Raw genomic sequence first — 20,184 nt, 5'->3', positions numbered from 1 at the left:
TCCATCGGTTTTTCGATTTCAAGTTTATTTTGACAGTTTCAGATTCTGCTTTTGTTTTATGTAGTTGCTCTTTCATGAACAAAAATTACTCTTACATTTACTCTTTGCCATTATTTTTCCATACTTTACCCTTCTCCAGAAAGCAAAATATAAAAACTCTCTCTAATTTTCTTCCTCACAAAATTAATCAAATCCGTTAAATTACTCAATAATGGACACTAGTTTTCATGTTAACCAATTAGCAATTCTAATTTATTAGTAACTTTATTAACTACTATCAAATTAGGGAGATTAATTAAATTAATTTAAACAAATGAAATTAGGGTTTGAAGTTAATAAAGTTAATAGATTGAGCGTTAACCGTATTATAATGAATCACTCTACAAATTGTTATGGACAATTGCATCGGCTAAGTACGGCCACAACTTTGTCATGTCAAGCCCGTCCTCCGCCTGAAAAAAGACACCATATTTAAATGCAAATTAACTAAGTCAATTGGCTTTGAAGCTTAGACATTTTTGGGAGTTGGAGTCACGGACTCACGGTGGAGCGGGTGGTTTGGGAGAGGAGATGTGCTGGCCCGATGGTCTGGGCGGTGCGGTGGCTAGTGTGGTTGGTGGAATAATTGAGCGATTTATTCGATTGAAATAAGACGGAAAATGAGGGTGAAAATAATAAGGGTATAATGGTCATTCATGTTCATAATTGAGTAAATCATGCCTATCAATGATCATAACTCTTGTTTTATTCTACCAAGTGAATATATTTAACCCGTTTTAAACTTCTAATGAACGTAACCATCTTCACAATTGAACCATCTTAGAGGAAAACTTACCTTTTTGTAAAGCAAAAGGGAGCCTCACCCAATCTTTTAAACTTGGTCTAGCATAACATTTTTCAAATAAAAAATCCAAATTCAGACAAGTGAGGGAGCCTCATGAGTCATGTGTGTGTGAGAATGAGTTGATTGTGTCAAGACACAAACATTACAAAACTCATTCTTCATCATCCATCTCATTTCTCATGTCTTCCCTCCTCTCCCTCTTTCTTCCGATTTCTTAGGCTTTTGTACATTTGCTGTTTAATTCCTTCTCTTATCCTTCTCCTCCTCCTATCTTCCCCTCCTTAAAAATAGAAGATCACCATTTCCCTCAGGTAATATCCAAAACTCCATCTTTTTCTCTTTTTTTTTTGGTTTTTTCTGTCATTATGTTTTTTGGTTGTTTCTGCTGAAATTCCCATTTTTCTGGATAATGTGCAGCTTGGTAATCTACCCTTGTTAGATACACTAGTTTTCTAGATTTTCAGCTTTTTTTAATGCTGTTTGTGTTTTTTTTATTGATTTAGCTACGAATTTTGAGGACCCATTAAAATGAATTGAGGATTTGGGTGGTTTTTCTCATCAGGGTATTTGCAATTTCTGTCACATTTGCCAGAATTTTGATTGATTGCTGACAAAGGTCGAAACATCGACATAAATTATATACATTATATATATATGGCACCCAAAGAAATGTATGGAACACAAGAAAGCAAAAGAAACTTGGGATATGAATACCAAGCTCATATAATCAATTATAGGCCAAGTATTCACACAAGACGCGCGAATCTGACTGTTAAATTCCAAGATCTATACGGGTTTACAGTCGAAGGAAATGTGGATGATGTGAATGTGTTGAATGAGGTGAGGGAGAAAGTTAGACAACAAGGGAGGGTTTGGTGGGCATTGGAAGCTAGCAAAGGTGCTAATTGGTACCTACAAACTCAGGTTTCGTCGTCCCTTAAAGCCTCTCTAAAGCTTTCGGCTTTAGCTAATGCTATCACTTTGAAGAGGTTGATTAGGAAAGGAATTCCTCCTGTTTTACGGCCTAAGATTTGGTTTACGTTATCTGGTGCTGCTAAGAAGAAATCCACCGTGCCTGAGAGTTATTATGATGATCTAATTAAGGCTACTGAGGGAATGTCCACGGCTGCAACAAAGCAAATTGATCAAGTGAGTTTTAATGTTATTTTCCGTTTTGGTAGTTTTGATGCCTTTGTTTGGTAGTGTTAAGGATTTCGGATATGATCATATCCTTCGTGTATGGAATATATTGTCCCTAGAATTTCTCATGATTGTCAAATGTAGAACTGGATGAAAAATATATTATGTTATTTGAAGTTTCCACGCTAAGCATGCTTATCGTTCATTGTTTAAAATACGAGAAATCAATCGTATGTTTCATAGTAATACATTAATAGTTAGCTATAAGTTATCTCATTTAGCAACAATAACATTACCCCCACTACCTCAGATGTGCCTACAGTGAGGTAAGGGGGTCGAATATACAAAGCTTTACGTCACGTGGAAAACGGAGATACTAATTCGGATGACCTATAATAGAAATTGTATAAATAATTTTGTTATCTACTTTATAATACGAGAATCTCAGGTGGATCGTCTTTAGTTCCAATGTTCTGCCGGAATTAGGAAGAAAGTTGTCTCAAAAGGCATTTGGTAAAATTTAATGCCAACGGGCCTTCATTGAGACATCAACACTTGGATCATTAGTGGTAATTATTGTGACCTATTAGTGTGATTGAAGTTTGATGTTGGAAAGACATGCTACTGCTTTACCATATGATATTATCTTTGTCTTGATGGCATAATTTTTATTTTGATTTAAACTTCATCAATTGTTTGGTTTGATGTACTTGGAAAATATGTTTGATATTTTTTGCATTTAAGTGCAGTTTAATGGGTGTTATTCTCATACGGAACACGAGCAATAGTCAGATAACAGATTTTAGAAGTTCAAGTAGTTGAAGTCATTGATCCCTGATTTAATGTGCTCTATAATTATGTTGCTACGACTTTGGAACTACCTTAATAGTTGTTCTAGTTGAAACCAGGATCATTTCACACACAAACTTAACATCCTGCTAGACCTAGCGCTTGCATCCATTTGCTAGGCAAAATTTGGCGCAGGGTGTAATACATTGAGGTCTCTGTCGATATATATCAAGTTAAAATGAATGATGATCTGTAACTTATCTTTGGCATTAGGGAGACTAAACCTTAAATGAGATCCCCGTTGTTACTGCAGTTTATTGACCATTTTAGGATTCATCATGGCCGTTGTTTAAGAGTGTAGTATTGTAATCTTGCATGTTCAATACTTCAATTCACAAAGCTATGTGACCTTTCATCCTGTTTATAAGGCAAAACTGGTGAATATATATTAGTAATGTACTGTTGTGAATAAATGCCATGATCATCAGAAGGTTTATACATTCATTTCATACTTTCTCATATCTCTGCAGGATTTGCCTCGAACCTTCCCTGGTCACACTTGGTTGGATACAACAGAGGGTCATGGAGCTCTGCGACGAGTTCTTGTTGGATACTCATTTCGTGATTCCGACGTTGGCTATTGTCAGGTAATTATTCAGTCCATTTCGAGGGTAATTAATTGGAGGCGATTGAGGCCATTTAGTGCTAATTGTTTTCGTATTCTCCTTTTTATTCTGCAAAGTGCAAACTATTTACGGATGTTACTCTGTAGCAACATTTCAAAATGAATGATTTTGATGATGGTCATCACTCATCAGCTAAAGACTCATATTACCATGTCTCCTTTTCTTATTTTTGTGGTTTTATCGTTAATTCTTTTTTGGGGATTGGTCCAGGGTTTAAACTACGTTGCAGCATTGTTATTGCTTGTTATGAAGACGGAAGAAGAAGCCTTTTGGATGCTAGCTGTGTTACTAGAAGATGTTCTTGTTCATGATTGTTACACCAATAATTTATCTGGTTGCCATGTTGAGCAGAGAGTTTTCAAAGACTTGCTTGTAAAAAAGTGTCCCGGGTAATATTTTTTCCGATGAAAATGATAATTTAGTATGTTGAAGATGATTTTATTTTTTTATATAATTAAAATGGAAAATGCAGGATAGCTTCTCATTTGGAAGCGTTGGAGTTTGATGTTTCGCTTGTTGCCACAGAGTGGTTCTTGTGTCTCTTCTCAAAAAGCTTGCCTTCTGAGGTTTAATCATATTTCTGCAACTTTTCTCATCTAGCTTGTTACCACCTGTACGAGCTCTATTCTATTTATATTGTCCTCATTTGACTTTGGTAAACGATATTAACTGACCATAAATTTTGTCCAACGGAATATATGTTGTAGGACCATGAATATTTTCCCGAGTTTGATTTATCAAAATAAATATATTCATATTAACATTTTAAAAGTTTGAACTATTATATCATGGTAGATAAAAATTTTCCGAGAATAATTTAAATGGGACGGTTGGATTTATGTTTTTGCTCATCAAGACCGTTCCTTCACCAATAATCAAAACTTTTTTTTTGATCGGATAATAATTAAAACTTGCTATTCACTTTTCAGACAACTTTGAGAGTGTGGGATGTCCTTTTTTATGAAGGAGCTAAAGTTTTGTTTCATGTGGCTTTGGCCATATTTAAGGTGACCCTTTTTCATTTTCGACTAGTCTGACATGCTTTGATGGTTTCTTTTCTTGAAAGAAATAAGCTATAAGCTGTGTAGCTTGTTTACTAAGACTCGGGAATTGATTGCAGATGAAAGAGGATGAGTTACTTTTGGCCCATCAGGTTGGTGACGTAATAAACATTTTACAGAAAACCACTCACCATCTGTTCGACCCTGATGAATTACTAACGGTAAGTGTCGTATTTATCGAATCTCCTTCTGGTTTACCCTGCCTTGTAGCTACAAGAAAAGACAATTGTTGTAACTGAAGAAAAGGGGAAACAAAAAAAATGTTTTGAGAATAAAAATCACAATATTCTCAATTTTTTTTCATAATTAAGTAATGCACTCATTCATATACAAATATACCATCGCTTAAATTAAAATAGAAACCGTTAATGTTATGGTACTTGTTTGAGAAGTATTTCATCAAATTAATGACACACCATATATAGGGGTTCCTTGCAAATACTTCTGAGACTGTTATCCGATGAAATCTCATACTCTAGGAGTTGTGTTTGCTGAATACAGGTAGCATTCGATAAAATAGGTTCAATGACGAGCAACACGATATCAAAGCAGCGGAAAAAGCAGGAACCAGCGGTCATGGCAGAACTTGATCAGAGGTCAAGACGGCTCAACTCCCTCAAAGACGAAGAACATTAGTTGATGCCATAAGATACTACTAATAGTTTGTACTTGTATCATATATACTCGCCCAATCGTGGCATGTCAACCTGGAAGTCGAAGATGGCTAATGCTTTCGGCAAAACAACAAATGTATCAAACACCCATTTCTGCAACTGTAATCTACTCCCATTTTATTTTATAGAGATTAGGATATTATTAATTTGTAAATTTTAACAAATTTTCACCAAGTAACTTTATTTATTCCTTGAGGAGAGCAGTTTGTGACTCGTGCCGTAGTCGTGCCCCTTTTTGGATTGTCTGTAATTTGTTTTTGTTTTTGTTAAATGAAAGAGCGCCACCGGATGACACCCAATTTGGGCGCCACCCTCTCACATGGGGTGAGTGGGGACCCCTTCAGTTAAGAATGGTTGTGAGAGAGTGACACCCAATTTGAGCGTTACCCGGTGGCGCCCTAGCCTGGGACCAATTTCAGTATGATATCGAGTACCTTCGAGACCCCCTTATAGGACACATTAAACAAATGAGCAAAAATCAACCATCAGAACGAATTTCAATATGCGTAACCACGCCTTGGTGGCCAATACCTTATCCAATCTACTCCGTCTACAGTCGTACCCCATGGAAGATAGCTCCTGAAACTGACAATCCACCGCCACTGCTGCAAATTGTTAACAATAATATTTCTAGTTTTTTATGGTCCTAATTTACCAAAAACTACTTTGTAACATCTCAATCTCTCGGTCACATTTAAGAGGAAAAAAACATACGTAAATAAGTATAAAAGATCCATTGTAACAACAAAATTTACATGATCTACAACATTAAATATCTCCATATCTTTGAAGAAGTATCCAAAAACAAAGTATAGTTTTTTTTTTTTTTTTCTCATTTAATTTCTTTGACTATGATTCTTCTGTATTCTTTTTGTATGTAATCTATTCACCCCTCCTCCCAAAAAATAATAAAGAAAAAAAACATTGCAAAAAAAATGAATTTTCAGTGTTCAAATCACACTAATTCATCTGGCTTGTCCTCCTGCTCTAATACGGTAACTTCATCGGTTGTTACTGGTGGCAATAGGGCAGTATCTGAAGCTTCATCTTCAACAGACAAATTAGAAAGTTTGTCAGGCAGTGAGTCGCCTTCTTCAGGAACCGCGGGTAGTGCATCAGCTGTTGAGGATTCTGCATCGGGTGCCGTGTGTGGTGCATCAGGAGCTGAGGTTTGTGCATTGGGTGCTGTGGGTGGTGCCTTAGAAGCTAAGGTTTGTGCATTGGGTGCTGAAGGTGGTACATCGGGTGCCGAGGATGGTGCATCGGGAATTTCGGTTTCTTCAACAGTGTGCAGGCTCTGAAGCTGTCCTGGTTTATTCTGAAGGCTCCAGTACATAATGCTTGCAGTTAAGGTCAGCATCATCTTCTGGTTTACCTGACCACAAAGTGCAAAAATACAATAAATGTTAAATTATGCCTTGAATCGGGTTTTCCCCCTATTGGTTAGCCCTGCACGGGGGGTCTCACTAGGTTTTCCTAAACGTGCGGAGGAAATTTCTGTTCGAGAGTACTATATGAACTCTCTAATGATATACTCTGAAATTTGTAAGCCTCATTATTAATAAAAGAATTCTTCTCTTCTGCCCGCGGACGTGAACCACGCAAATCTTTGTGTTATTTAATTGCGTTCTTTATATCTTTCTTGCATCTGTTACAACAATAAATCCCTGTAATATGCAGTATAAAACGATTAAAACCCACATATGACCCCAGCCCTCAGGCAGTATGTGCTGACATGGACAAGTGATAATCAGCACATGGTGAATTCTTGATTTGAGAGTTTCGGAATTTATGCAAGAAAAAGATTGTCTCTTAAAGCCAGATGCCCACATCCACGAATTGCTAGAAGTCTCGTCATATCGCAAACAATGTGCGTGATACACACTCATACAGCAAGAAAAACAACAAAAATGACCCCCACCCCTATCTTTAAAAGTTACTCCGTATTAATCAGGGGATGAAGGGGATATATGTCAATGCTGGCTAATAGGCAACCATGGTTTCAGGGGCATAGATGGACAGTAACAAAAATTCACAGCAACACAAGAAGCAAACACTTTAAGCTCTTACCTCTATGATATCCTCAGGCAACAAGAATATAGAACAACCAAGCTTTCTGGCAACGCTAATTATGTAGGTTGCATTCAACTTCTTATCCTCATCTGCATCAATACAACATTATTTAGCAGCTTGCAGAATAATTCTACATTTTACTTGAAGGAAACAAAAATACGCCTGACACTCGTGCTGTCATCAAGGATATTGTAGCAAATAGTGCAAGCACATATGCACCACAATGTTCTTCCTTTTTCCTCCCAGATTATTACTTGTGTACATTCGGAATGTGCTTTGCATTAAAAAAGTATAAAGGAACATAGGAGTTGAATAAACAGTGATTAGATATTAAAATTAGCAGAGTATTTGGTGGATGTGTATATTTTAGGCAACATATAAGAAGTGCGGTAGATAATGTAATTGCATATGGTCTTATTAGACTGGCCAACATAGGAATTAATTGGGATAGCTAAATGGGAAGGTTAACAGATAAATGGGTTACTCTCGCATTACATTAACATGATACCGTCTTTCAAGGGACTGATTGATGGAAATTACCAGTTTCTCCCCTGGTGACAACTTTCCAGTTAACAACTCTTGGCTCCACGGCACTAAGAAGGTCAAGAAAGAATCTCCCGTTAGAGAGGCTTTTTTCCTGTAAAGATGCCAGATTCAATTAAATGTTAATCCTGTTACCTTGACTGGAAGGACAACTTCTAAATTTTCTGGTTTGCAAATTTATTAGTAGCCTCAATACCTTGAAGCTCTCGATATGTGAAGATTTTCCCGAACTTTTCACCTTTTTGTTGGCCCAATTAAGAATATCTGCATCTGTTATCTCCTTTCCTTGTGAGAAAGATCTCAAATTTTTTAAGAGTTGCAGCATGGTAAATCTCATCAACTGCCATAGGAAAGCTGGGAGACAGATAGTTTAACTTAGATAAGCATCTTGAGTTTTTACTTTTTAACAGCGCAAACGGTGGTCATCAGATGAGAAAATACAAAACATACAACTTAAATCCGCTCTTCTTCTGGGAAGAAAAAAATATCAATTTTTTTTTTTTAAAAAAAAAAACCTTTAAATAGATTCGAAGTGATAACTTTGACCCACTTAGATGCCCATGTTTTAGGTACATCCTTGTTCGTAAAACACAATTTTTCTTCAAAGGTCTCCGGGAATCTATCATCACTACAAAGGAGTAAATGGCAAAGAAAGCTTACCTAGAATAAGCTTCTTATTCCCCTGTACAAAGTCATTTCCAGCGACATTAACAAGAGAAAACTTCAACCGTTTTCCAACATCAATGACTTGATTGCAATTTTCAACTTTCTTAAAAGGCATCTTGATAGGAGGCTTACTGGCCCTCTTCCAGTTCACTGATCCTGGTGAAACTTTATCAAGCACCTCCAGGAGAGACCACCTGACAAGAAGGATCACATATTAGTCTGAACAAACATATATTAAGAGAACTTGGCCGTGAGACAAGAGGCGTACCCTGTTCTGACATCCTCAAATAAATTATTGACATATGTTGATGTTCCAAGGCTGTTAAGCCAAAGGCGAAAACATCTCTCTTCCCTTGATGTTTGGGTATCATCATCTAAGACAGTTGTGAGGTTTATCTTCTCGTTTATCTTCTCATTATCGACAGTAAGACCATTTCTGCACAATCAAGATATTACGGCCCAGTAACTATCAACTATCAAGCAAAGATGCAACTTTTGCATTTTGAGGGTTTAAGGAGAAAAATATTAAATGGTCTTCTCTGAAAAGTGTCCATATTTCCATACCAATGAAGGCAAAATAAAACTGTCCTTGTTCGACAAGGGTTTAAATATTGATGTAAAATGCTGGAAACAAGTTGTTTCGTTTGCACCAAAAGCCAAAAGCCAAAAGCCAAAAGCCAAAACATAAACACAACACCTTTTCCACTCCTCTTCCTGTGAGACAGCAATTGCAAATTTCCATAACACAAAGTTCGACAAGGGTTCTTATTTTCAAGCAATAGATTATCTATAAATCAAAGTATGGGTGATTAAATTTGTATAGTACAGAGGATAGCTGATAATCAAAATTTAAACAAGAACATTGAATTTATTACATGTAAAGGCTTACTTGGATTGGGGATTACTACAAGAGTAATGACGGTCAACACAAGATTTAAATGGAGAAAAGTGGTGGTAAGAGGTGGTGGAAGATTACCACCATATGGAGGCAATAATTTCCACACCACCATCTTGTTCCACCTTCCACCACATTTCCATTTCACATTTGGTTGACTTATATTGCCCTGGTAAGTGTTCCCCCCAATCCAAGCAAGCCCTTAAGACCCATAAAACCCGCTTCATCCTTGAAGCCATCTGCTCAAAGTCACAGAGAAGATAGTGAAAGCGTAGAATCACCTGTTTTTAAAGATCTGCGCGACGAATGTAAGATTTAGATTTGATGATCCGTCTACTATATCCTTTGGACTGATATATTTCTTGCAATTTAACTTTTCTGCTTGATCTAGAATCAATTTTGCCCTTTGAGTAGGATCCTTAGTTTCCAAAGTGGAGGCGTTACTGTGTTCTGGCGCAAGAACATTAAGTAAATGAGCATAAGCTTCCCCATCCTGGAAACATGTAACACATCTTGTTACCATTGAATACCCAAACAAAAATCCATGACTGTTAGCATTTTAAAATGTCATTCAAAATGCAAATTGATATAATAAGATATGCAATCAACACTTACAACATCACAACTCTTAACTCATGTCTATAAAGCCAGTAAGTCAGCTCTTCATCATAGACTATTTACTTGACTACATTAGTTTAAATCTTTAAACCGTCAGGAATTTTGGACACCCGTTACAATGACCTTTTCCTTCACATACAACTATTGCTAGGAGTATACTAATATACTTTGTGGCATTAGATCATATAATATCCATTTACAAGACCAACAGCCCAAAGTAGGCAAGAAAGCTTCTTCGAAAATGGTGACCTCATTACTTTATTTGATAGTTCAGTATTAAATCTCCTCGTAGCTGATTAGACAATGGTGATAGCACTAAACTTCTGTACTTCATCATCTCTAGTAAGGATACACTGTTTCAACTTCACAGACAATATGCACCGACATTAAGAAAGTAACCAGCAGGCGAATAAAGGCCTCCCATGGCTTTGATTAAAATATTATACACACGGTCAATTGCTTCAATTAAGGAATGAGGTGATTAGGGAAAAGGTAAAAGTGGCGCCAATAGAGGACAAGATGATGGAAAACCGACTAAGATGTTTTGGCCATGTGAGAAGGAGACCTATGGACGCACCAGTTAGGAGGCCGGAGACTTGGAGAACAGAAAAGGTTCCTAGAGTTAGAGGAAGACCGAGATAGACATGGTTGAGAGTGATAGAGCACGATATGAGATTTCTGGGGCTTGAGGAGAGTATGGTGACGGAGAGGGCACAATGGAGGGAAAGGATACATGTTGATTTCTAGTATTTAATATATTTTTTTTGACATATTTAGTGTTTTTATTTAATTTAAAAAAATTAAATTATTTGTTCTTCTCTCCTTTATTACATTTTTTTACCGACCACTTTCTTATATATTTTACTTGGTTTACTTTTAAGGCATTCCGGATCCTTAATTCTATTTCGGTTTTCAAAATCGTTTTAATCTTTTCTCTCGATTTAAAATTTAAGTTTTTATAAAAGAAATCTGAAATTCGATTTTAAAACCTGTAAGTTTACCTTGACTTTCCATTACATTTTCGCTCCCCCTTTTGTTTTTCATTTTCCCTTTTCTATTCGCTTTTTGAGGTGTGCGTTCACCAATGGATGGTTCTAAAGGATGATTCATGTCAGCCAACCACAAATCATTTTGGGATTAAGGCTCTGATGTTGTTGTTGTTGGTCAATTGCTTCAATAAAAGATACTAATGGCCTATTTAGTCTATGTACTCCCTCCATCGCATTTATTTTGTTCCCATTTAACAAAATAATAATATCAAATTAGTTGTTCTAATTACTCAAACATGACAAAATTTACATTGCTTCACCACATATATAGAGAGAGATTAATGGTCAGAATTGACATAGCTTTATCATCAAAGACCCAAAGTCAAATGAGGACAATATAAATGGGATGCAATTATATGCAGGACGTGATGAAAAAGAGTTCACGAATGGGAAAGAAGTATAAAAAGGATCTTATCACCACGGGTTTAGGGAGGAAGTTGAGTTGTCTTTTTTTGGTCATGTTTTTAATATGGCATTAAAAGTTGGTTGTGGGTGGTACAACCAACTGCTAGTCCATTTGGTTCATTCTAATTAGGACACCACCTCCTATTCTACAGATTTTACAGAAGATTCATCAGCATTCCTTTAATTTGGTACCTCTTGCCAAAACGGAGCATCACTTCTGTTTTACGGGGGCTCCCAGCACTCATCAGACTTTATTACCTCTAGTCAAAGATTTAAGATATAACTAATCCATTGATATAAAGCATTCGGCTCAATTTTAATTGATCTAAAAGGCCCACACGCAAAAGCGGCCTAGGTCAACTACAATTCCAAAACAACTGAAAGAGAACAGAAAATTAGCAAGAACAAAAATATGTAGGCTTTATAATCCCAATATTGTAAAAATAGCCAACAAAACAAAAAAAATATACAAGTTGTTTACAAGTATTCACAATTGTAGGTCAAGGTAACAAAGGAACACACCTTCAAATCTGTGGAGAAGTTTGTAACTTCCTTTTTGTATCCAGATTTCTTAAGTTGGAAGTTCATCCATTTTAACAAGACCTTTTCTGGAGCCAAACTCATGAGCTCTCCCACATCCTGCACATTGTTACACAAGACATGAAACTCTCTGAATTGTTGCCAGAGTGAGAATACAGAATGTAAAATGTAACTAAATGCGTGACAAAGAAAAGCTATTCAGACCGTATCATCCTCCAACAATTCGACAAGTTGAGGCGTCTTCTTCAAGTTGAGATCAGCTAACAATTGAATCTGACTTACACAACAAAATTGCCATAGAATCAGAGAACAGTAGAGCACTAGATGCAAGTTAAGACACATCCCCTAAGAACGAAAAATCAGATTGAATACCTTGATCATTTGTGCAATCAGTCCCATAATAAGATGGGGCTACAAAATGAAAATAAAATTGATCAGACAATTAAACTTGAAAAATATACCAAGGAATGTAAACTACAAACTGTGATAACTCACTCGCCCCTCCACCAAATCTTGTGTACCGATATTAACGACCGTGCAACCAATAGCTTTAGCAGAATTTAGACAAAGTGTGTGATTCTCATTTATTTCCCAAGGGTTAAGGTCTTTCTTCCTGTTTATTGCTCTTTCATCTATCGTTCCGGGCACAGCAACATTAATCAGCTTACTGCAGTAAGTCAAAAATATTAAACAATAAATAATGATGCATAGTGCAGGCTGATAAACTTCTAAGAGTTAATGACAGTAAGAATCAAGAAGCCAGAGTGTAAGTGTACCAGAGAAGAACTCCTCCTTTAACCAGTTCAAAAAGCTGATTAGTTTTTGGATCTAAAGGTAGATACTTCTTCAGGAATGGATCCTCGCCAAGGTAATTGTTGATATGCGCAACATATGAAGCCTTCTCTGATTCACTGATGGTTCGAAAATGAGTGGTGACAGTTTGTCTAAGAATTGAAGAAGCTCGTCTATAACCTTGACTTTTTGCGCTAGTACTGGCTCTACCGGTAAAGGTGAGGAACTCCTGCCAAGTACCACAAAAGTTCAGAATGTTCAGCTCCGCAAACTTAACACTTTCTTTTAAGCATGAGGCATACTAAGGAGAAGAGGGCCCGTGATAAAGAAGCGCAAGGTGAAGCCACGAACCTCATGCACACAACACGAGACAAGTTTTTTTTTTTTTTTGTAAACAACTTTGTATTTTCAAAATAACATCGTGCGCAACAATAGCTTATTTGCATTTAAATAGGATTAATATGTTCAGGAGTAAAAGTTAGGTATCAAGGGGCAAAAGGAAGGGCATAATAACAATAAATTAATTTCAAAAAAGTAAAAAGAAATTTCGCAAAATATGGAAATTGCTAGTTGAATATTACGCAAAAGCTGCACCTAATGGCTAAAGCACCCTGAGGCGTTTTGGCTAGTGCCTCAGTGAGCTTTATGTTTAAGGCCTTAAGGACGCGTTTTTCTAAAGCAAGAGTTAGCAGATTCAGTTCATGAAATCAAGACTCAAGCACACCATAAAGTTCTTCAATATGCAATTAGTGCTTTGCAATTCAGGCAACGGATACTTCCTTCAAAAAAAAAAATTCAGGCAACGGATACATAACATATACTCCCTCCGTCCCGGTCAATTGTTGTCCTTTGGTTTTGGCTTAAAGACCAAGGAAAGAGGAGGGAGCCAATTACTAAATGACAAGTGGAACACATTGAGAGTGAATGATCAAATTGTTCATCAACTTCATTCTTAAAAACGAAAGGACAACAATTGACTGAGACACCCAAAAATGGAAAAGGAAAACAAATGATCGGGACAGAGGGAGTATCTAATAGCTGAAGTAATCTTAGAAACAATGTCATAACTTCATCTGGCAATGATTGAGCACTAAAACATACAGTATATCATAAGAAATAACTCACCGAAAGAAAAGATTCAAAATCAATTTCATGAGTATTGTCAGGATACGAATCCTCCAACGCAGCTCTTATGTCATCCTCAGTGTACAACCCAGTGATTCCTTTTAGTTTTGCCAAAACTGGTGGCAAATCCGATACAGTTACTTGACCGGGTTTAGGTTTGATTGACGAAAACTGTCAACAAGACCTCAACATTAGTGTTCTTGATCAACCAAACAAACAATTCCAACAGAAAAAAACCCAACAAATAAGTCAAAGGAATCAAAACCTTAGATTTGAGGCTCCTAAGCTCCACTTGGGTGAACTGACTTTGTAATTTTGGATCAGACAAAACCACACCCTCAAAAGCAGACATCTTGAAATGTGATTATTGTTATTCTTCAATCTTTAATGATATTCTCATAACTGTTATATACATTCAACAAATGCAAACAATCAGATATAAACCCAAGAAATAACTAAAATGTTATCACCATAACTGCTATAAAATCAATCACCATAAATCCAATCACATATAGCTCCAATCATCATATAAAATAAATTTGAAAGAACAACCATTAAGCTAAGAGTTAGTCTTGTGTAAGGCGGTTCTACACTAATATAATTGTAAAATCGATCCAAACACAGCCCTATTAGTAGGTAAAATTGGTTAACAAAAGATCCCATTTTACGATAAATTTAGGTAAAACCGTCTCACACAAGTATTTGTTGTATATTAAGCAAAAACCATCAATACCCATTTCTATAATCTCGATGAACATGCAAAATCAAAGATACCCATTTCAAAAACCCATCAAATTTACTTGATCATTCATAGTACACACACAAAATGGAGAAAACCCAGATGAACAAAATCAAAAATACAGATTGAAAAGTAACTATTTTATTGAAAAATAAAAGGGAAAGAGATCAAACCATGTAAGAAAGGGAGGATGCTTAAGATGAAAGTAAAGAATAAAAATTGAGAGAAGAATGACAAGAAGTCTAAGATTGCACTCCAAAAACTCTGTTGTTTTCAGATAGAAATATGATGGAAGAATGAATGACGATCAAGTAAAATTTCAATTTTGCGTGACTTTGTAATTAATTTGGTTTATTTTTTGGAAAGAAATGTGAATATATATATGGACACAAGTCTTGTGTACAAAATTTTCCTGTCTCACGGTCTCACCCATGATGCTCATGAACATGTGGACGGCCGCCGACGTGTTTGGGTGTTCTACCATTTTTCAAACATTCTTCCTTTTGTTTTTCGAACCAAGTCGTGGTGTATGCTCCTTTGTATGGACTACGGAGGGTTGTGTGTTCGTGAACTAGGTAGCACGGATACTTCTTTTAATCAGCCGTTTTGTATTTAATAAATTGTGTTGGACACATCTAAATGTTTTGGATACCTATAAAGTATAAACGAAGAATGAAATGTTTGAGAGTATTGAATGGAAAGGCACAAAAGTAAAAAAAAAATTAAATGGGATAGTAAAGTATGTACTTTAGTAAATAGGGCTAGTCAAACATAAAGGTTTCCCAGACCGGCTTGACCTGCTTCTCGGGTGACTTTTGGCTTGACCTGCACGGAGTCCAGCACGACCTGCCCCCTATCCCAAGCCGGTTCTAGTCCATGATATTAGACCAGCCCGCTTCAAAACGGGACCGTCCTCGACCGGGCTTTGGCCCACCCCTCGGGTCACTTTTTACATGAAGCTTGACCCGTCCCCTATTCCGGGCTGGTTCTGGGTCCCCTAGACCAAGCCCGCCCAACCCCCCGTTTGATTAATATAGGGGTTTTCCTACTTCTACCCCTCAATTATTTCATTTTCTCACTTATACACCTTTTTTTTGGGGGAAAAAAAGACTTTGACTACCATAATTTTTGGCTATGAGTTCACATAACATTAATTTTTTTCCCAAAACAAAGATCTCGTAAAGACGTTAAATTTGGAAAAAAAAAACCATTTTCAGAACTTGTTACTAGGAGTTATCACCAGTCAAATTTTATACCGTAAAAAAACAAATTTTGACTGACCATAACTCCTGACAACGAGTTCCAAAAATAATGATTTTTTTTAAACCGAATATCTCGTAATACGGTCAATTTGAAAAAAGGGTACACATGTAAAATCCCATAAATTTGTTATCTCAAGGGAGATTATCATCAAATCATCAATACCATTACATAAATTTTGCCTAATGATTGATAATAAGGTAAAGAACTAGTGAGCCATACACATGGAATATTGTCTTCAATTAAAGAAATTGATGAGCAAATACACGCTCTATAAAATTTAAAGCAACAACAAAATCTAAGCTCACACAATCACAAAGACAGAACAAGCATCCCTAACAATGCCAAAACAAAGCTAACCACAACTCGACAAGAGGCCGAAGAATCTTTAGACGATGAGGGTCCTTCGTCAGCTAGATTGTTATCGTCAGCAGCCGGAGAAATGGCCTTGGGAGCCGGAGCGGGGGCAGGCATGGGCGGAATGTTAGTCCCGAAGATAGCTTCAGGAAGGAGCACCTTGTCAACCTGGTAAATTGCAACAGGTGGGGTTGCAGTAACACTGTTACCAACCTTGGTAACACTCCATCCAGAGGTGATGCCGAAGGCGCCTGATTTGTCGACAGTGAAGTTCAAGTTGTAGCTGCCACCAGAAAAGGTGGGGACAGGTCCCACATTGGTTAGGTTTTTGAAGTCGGAGAAGGAGTAGTAATGCGGCAACGCGTGGAAAAGGCAGACCTGTTTAAGTTGGTTTTGGGTGAGGTTGGACAGTGATGGTTCCTTAAGGGATGCAAAGGCATTGTTTGTTGGGACAAAGAGGGTTAGACCGAGTTTGGAGTTATTTGCTTGATTTTGGATGGTGTCAATGACTTTGGTGGATTCGAGGTAGTTTAAGAAGGTTTGGAATGGGCCTGCATCACTGAGACACTGAGTAACTGGGTGATGTTTATAAGTTGGGATGCAGGTGCCGGAGCCGGCGTATGCATGTGAGAAGGTGGCGCCCTATCATTATCCTTAAGTGAGAACCTCAATAATAAAGTATGCATGTGAGAAGGTGGCGCCCTATCATTATCCTTTTTTCTAATAATCTCTTCCCTTAAGTAATCACTTGAAACAAACGAGATTACATGTAGTATAGCAAGATTAACACAAAGATCCATACAAGATTGAAGAAAAAACCATTCAACAACTAGTTTAGGTTTAAGTCTCAAAGTTGAAGATGACAATAGCACTATCTCAAGGGTTTTCCTTTCCTATCTTATTTCTTGAAAAACAACAAAAAGCAAAGAAACAAGTAGAGTAATTAATATACCAAAACAAGGCAAAAAGAAAAACCTATTCAAACTTTTCAACTAGAAAATGAGTACTTAGGAAGGGGAAAACAGCGGGTGGATTGGATCGGATTTAAAAGTAATCTTGCGAAAAGACTTTGTCATCTGGTAACAATCGACTTCTCCATTCATGTAGCTAGCCAATCTTTACGAATGTCAAATGTGTAATTGATTTCTAAGTAGCACTTGTTATCATCATCAACAAACTGCAAAATAAATGACAAATTGGTGACTATATAAACCAGACATTCAAGATGGCGATAGTACAAATTTTAGGAAGGGATGAAACGGCGGACCTTAGTTTTTGCAGTGTAGGATCCACGGGCGAAGAAACCAGCTGGGGTGGTTTCCTCTGGCATCTCATGAGTGTAGGGCTCTGCCTGAGGGCTAAAGGTTCCGAGCATCTCTTTTGTGCTATCAACTAAATATTAACATCCGTAAGAACTAAAACTTAGCGCGAACTTTAACTTGTTAAACAAACGCGTATGTTACCTTTCATGCCAGTTTTCCAGACAGTGTTGTTGTACTGAAGTCCGACTACAATGTTGTGATTAACATGGAAAGTGAATCGCAACTTGTATGCACTACCTTCCTTCAAAGTAAACCATGTTCCATTTGGGTTTCCGTCTTCTGGAATTTGCAGGACAATGTCTGGTCTATCTTGAGCCACGATTGCCAGGCTAAGGATCTTTACCTCGGGTTCTAGAGTTTCTGCAGTTTGGAAACACTAAATGGTATAGCTAGCGCTACAAATTCCAAATTTAACACCCATATACAAGCATAATGGGTTTTAGCTAAAGTTAGCTCGCTAAACTTGTAAAGTCATTAAGCAGTGATACTTATAAATTGGGTACTAAACCCGTCACCATCTTATAATCCTTATTGAGTCCCTTTCCAAAAAAACTAATCGTCTTTTGGAATAAGGTACCATCCTTAAACACAAAAAAAAAGACGGAGTCTTTGTCTAGAGAAATGCATCGCGAATGCTTAAATATATAACCTTTCAGTGAAATGGCACTACATGAGTAAATGATTTGCAACTACAATCACGAAGCAGAACATTCACTTATCCAGCAAAAATGAGGAGGGAAACTTAGAAAGATAACCAAACACCCTCCCCTTTTTAAAATTCATGGGATTTTAATTTTCCCGTGAATTAGATAGATACGAGGTCTAATTACAGATTAAAAACCCAAGAACAAACATTATGAAATTTACCAGAGGGGAGGGGGGAATTGAACCTGAAATCTATTGTTCAGATACCTCAGTCTTAACCAATAGACTAAGACGATGTAAACAAAAAAAGATAAGGAGATAAAATACCTCCAATTTCATTTAAATCAACACCTCCAAGGAGCTGTTCTTTCCACTTTCTCAAGCTCTCATCATCCTATTTTCCAATTCAACAACATTCTCAACATCAAAATTATATGTGGATAATTACGATGAAGATCTCATTCACGAATTCGTTTGATTATATGGAAAAATTATGAATCCTATGTAAACGGAAGGATTTAGACTTATGCCCATGCATGAAATGCACGTTAGTTAGTCAGTAGGTCTCCTTTATAACGATAAATGTGACAATTTTATTATAAAAAGTAATCAATCATAGATTCTTATTTATCAGATAATGGTTATTAAATTTTATTATAAAATAAATACATTTCTCCGTCACAAGCTCGTAACGAGGGAATTGTAATGAAAAGAGGAGATTTGTGGACCTTGTCCAATTCAAAAGTTTCTTTGAGAGTATACTGAGGACCCAAATCAACTTTGCCTTGATAATCTTCATCATCATTATCAGTTGTACAAAGAGAAGCCTCACTCATTTGCTTCCCTAGTTTCTCAGTTTCTTCACTTTTCTCTCCCACCTCTTTCTCTTCATCAGTCCCCATTATTCTTCTCTTCAATCCTTAATTATATTTTAATTTAAATGCCACAAAACAAATTTAAGAAATACCCAGATGCCAAAATTGCTTTAGTTAAATACCCTTTTAAGGAAAATTCAAAAATGTGATTCTAGGAAATTGAAAAGATAGGAGGAGATTTGATAAACAAAATGTTAATTAGGAGAATTTTGGATATCAATTGAGAAAAAGGAAGTCATTTTAGGAGGAAATAAATGGACTTGTGGTGATCCGAAAGACAAGAGAGAGATCGTGAGGAGCATTTTTGTAGTTTGTCTTTGTTTTTCTTTCTAACCACTAATCATACACACATTTTGCCTTGGATTGAGGAAGGCTGATAATTAAGTGTTTGATCCTACTTTCTTCTACATTTCATAAATTATACGTCAAATGTCGGATGTCTCCTTATGTGATTTCTGAATTGTATAATAAGATTTCGATTATTTTTTTTTGTTTTATTGATTGTGAGTTCTCCCTCCATTTTTTAATGTAAGATGTTTTACTTTTTCGAGGCGAGCATTTGATTTTAATATTTACAAAAATATATTTGGTAAAAAATTATAAAATTATACCATTAAATTTCTTATGAAAAACTCTTTCATATGAGTATACATATCATTATATTTAAACATATAATTTGAGAGATATTGAAGAGAGAAGTATGTATCTCGAAATATGATAAAGTCATATATAGAAAAATAGAGGGAGTATAAAATTTTCGAGTTAATTCATTAAAACATTAAGCTAAAAAAATACAATATTACTCAAAAACTATATATAAATAAATTCAGTTAATTTTGAGTTAACGTCAAAAATTAAAATTTAACTTATAAATTAAGTTAATTTTGAGTGACGTCAAAAATTAATTTAAGAAATAATTATGTTTATTGTTAAAGTGTCAATTTTTATCACTTGTTTTAATTTAGTTAACATTAGAGCTGGCAATAAATGACACACACGAAAACACGACACGAACCCGACACGAAATTAACGGGTTTGGGTTGAGGTTTAATGACCCATTTATGTAAGTGGGTCGACACGAACACG

At 36.3% G+C, this 20,184-nt stretch overlaps 3 protein-coding genes and 1 pseudogene across 6 annotated transcripts; 1 reads left to right on the top strand and 3 right to left on the bottom strand.

Moving 5' to 3' along the window:
• The first annotated feature begins 879 nt into the window (after positions 1–879).
• Positions 880–5,408, top strand: LOC141596498 (uncharacterized). Of its 3 annotated transcripts, none has more exons than XM_074416693.1 (8): positions 880–1,155; positions 1,407–1,993; positions 3,304–3,420; positions 3,670–3,848; positions 3,932–4,025; positions 4,389–4,466; positions 4,580–4,681; positions 5,022–5,408. In XM_074416693.1, exons 2-8 carry the CDS (start codon positions 1,499–1,501, stop codon positions 5,154–5,156), a joined length of 1,200 nt encoding a protein of 399 aa, XP_074272794.1. In that variant the 5' UTR covers positions 880–1,155; positions 1,407–1,498; the 3' UTR covers positions 5,157–5,408. The 3 variants fall into 3 exon arrangements, with proteins under 3 accessions (XP_074272794.1, XP_074272785.1, XP_074272800.1); XM_074416684.1 differs by having other exon boundaries at positions 919–1,155; positions 1,437–1,993; XM_074416699.1 differs by lacking the exon at positions 4,389–4,466 and having other exon boundaries at positions 982–1,155.
• Positions 5,409–5,950: 542 nt separating this feature from the next.
• On the bottom strand, positions 5,951–15,153 carry LOC141596658 (fimbrin-4-like). Of its 2 annotated transcripts, none has more exons than XM_074416871.1 (15): positions 14,813–15,153; positions 14,166–14,302; positions 13,901–14,071; positions 12,760–13,004; positions 12,479–12,650; positions 12,356–12,394; positions 12,188–12,256; positions 11,966–12,082; positions 9,653–9,864; positions 8,745–8,912; positions 8,471–8,670; positions 8,007–8,164; positions 7,808–7,904; positions 7,265–7,356; positions 5,951–6,569 (listed from the first exon to the last, which is right to left on the bottom strand). In XM_074416871.1, the coding sequence occupies exons 2-15, from the start codon at positions 14,250–14,252 to the stop codon at positions 6,150–6,152; spliced, it is 2,247 nt and encodes a 748-aa protein (XP_074272972.1). In that variant the 5' UTR covers positions 14,253–14,302; positions 14,813–15,153; the 3' UTR covers positions 5,951–6,149. The 2 variants fall into 2 exon arrangements, with proteins under 2 accessions (XP_074272972.1, XP_074272981.1); XM_074416880.1 differs by lacking the exon at positions 14,813–15,153 and adding an exon at positions 14,634–14,791.
• Positions 15,154–16,012: 859 nt separating this feature from the next.
• On the bottom strand, positions 16,013–17,056 carry LOC141596649 (fasciclin-like arabinogalactan protein 7; annotated as a pseudogene).
• LOC141596643 (rho GDP-dissociation inhibitor 1-like) lies at positions 17,005–19,449 on the bottom strand. Its single transcript, XM_074416851.1, has 5 exons — positions 18,952–19,449; positions 18,551–18,617; positions 17,720–17,938; positions 17,524–17,648; positions 17,005–17,433 (listed from the first exon to the last, which is right to left on the bottom strand). The coding sequence occupies exons 1-5, from the start codon at positions 19,123–19,125 to the stop codon at positions 17,356–17,358; spliced, it is 663 nt and encodes a 220-aa protein (XP_074272952.1). The 5' UTR covers positions 19,126–19,449; the 3' UTR covers positions 17,005–17,355.
• Between the last annotated feature and the right edge of the window lie 735 nt (positions 19,450–20,184).

Source organism: Silene latifolia, chromosome 1 (genome assembly GCF_048544455.1).
Source record: "Silene latifolia isolate original U9 population chromosome 1, ASM4854445v1, whole genome shotgun sequence".
NCBI classification, from domain to species: Eukaryota; Viridiplantae; Streptophyta; class Magnoliopsida; order Caryophyllales; family Caryophyllaceae; genus Silene; species Silene latifolia.
This window is presented reverse-complemented; position numbering and strand designations above follow the sequence as displayed.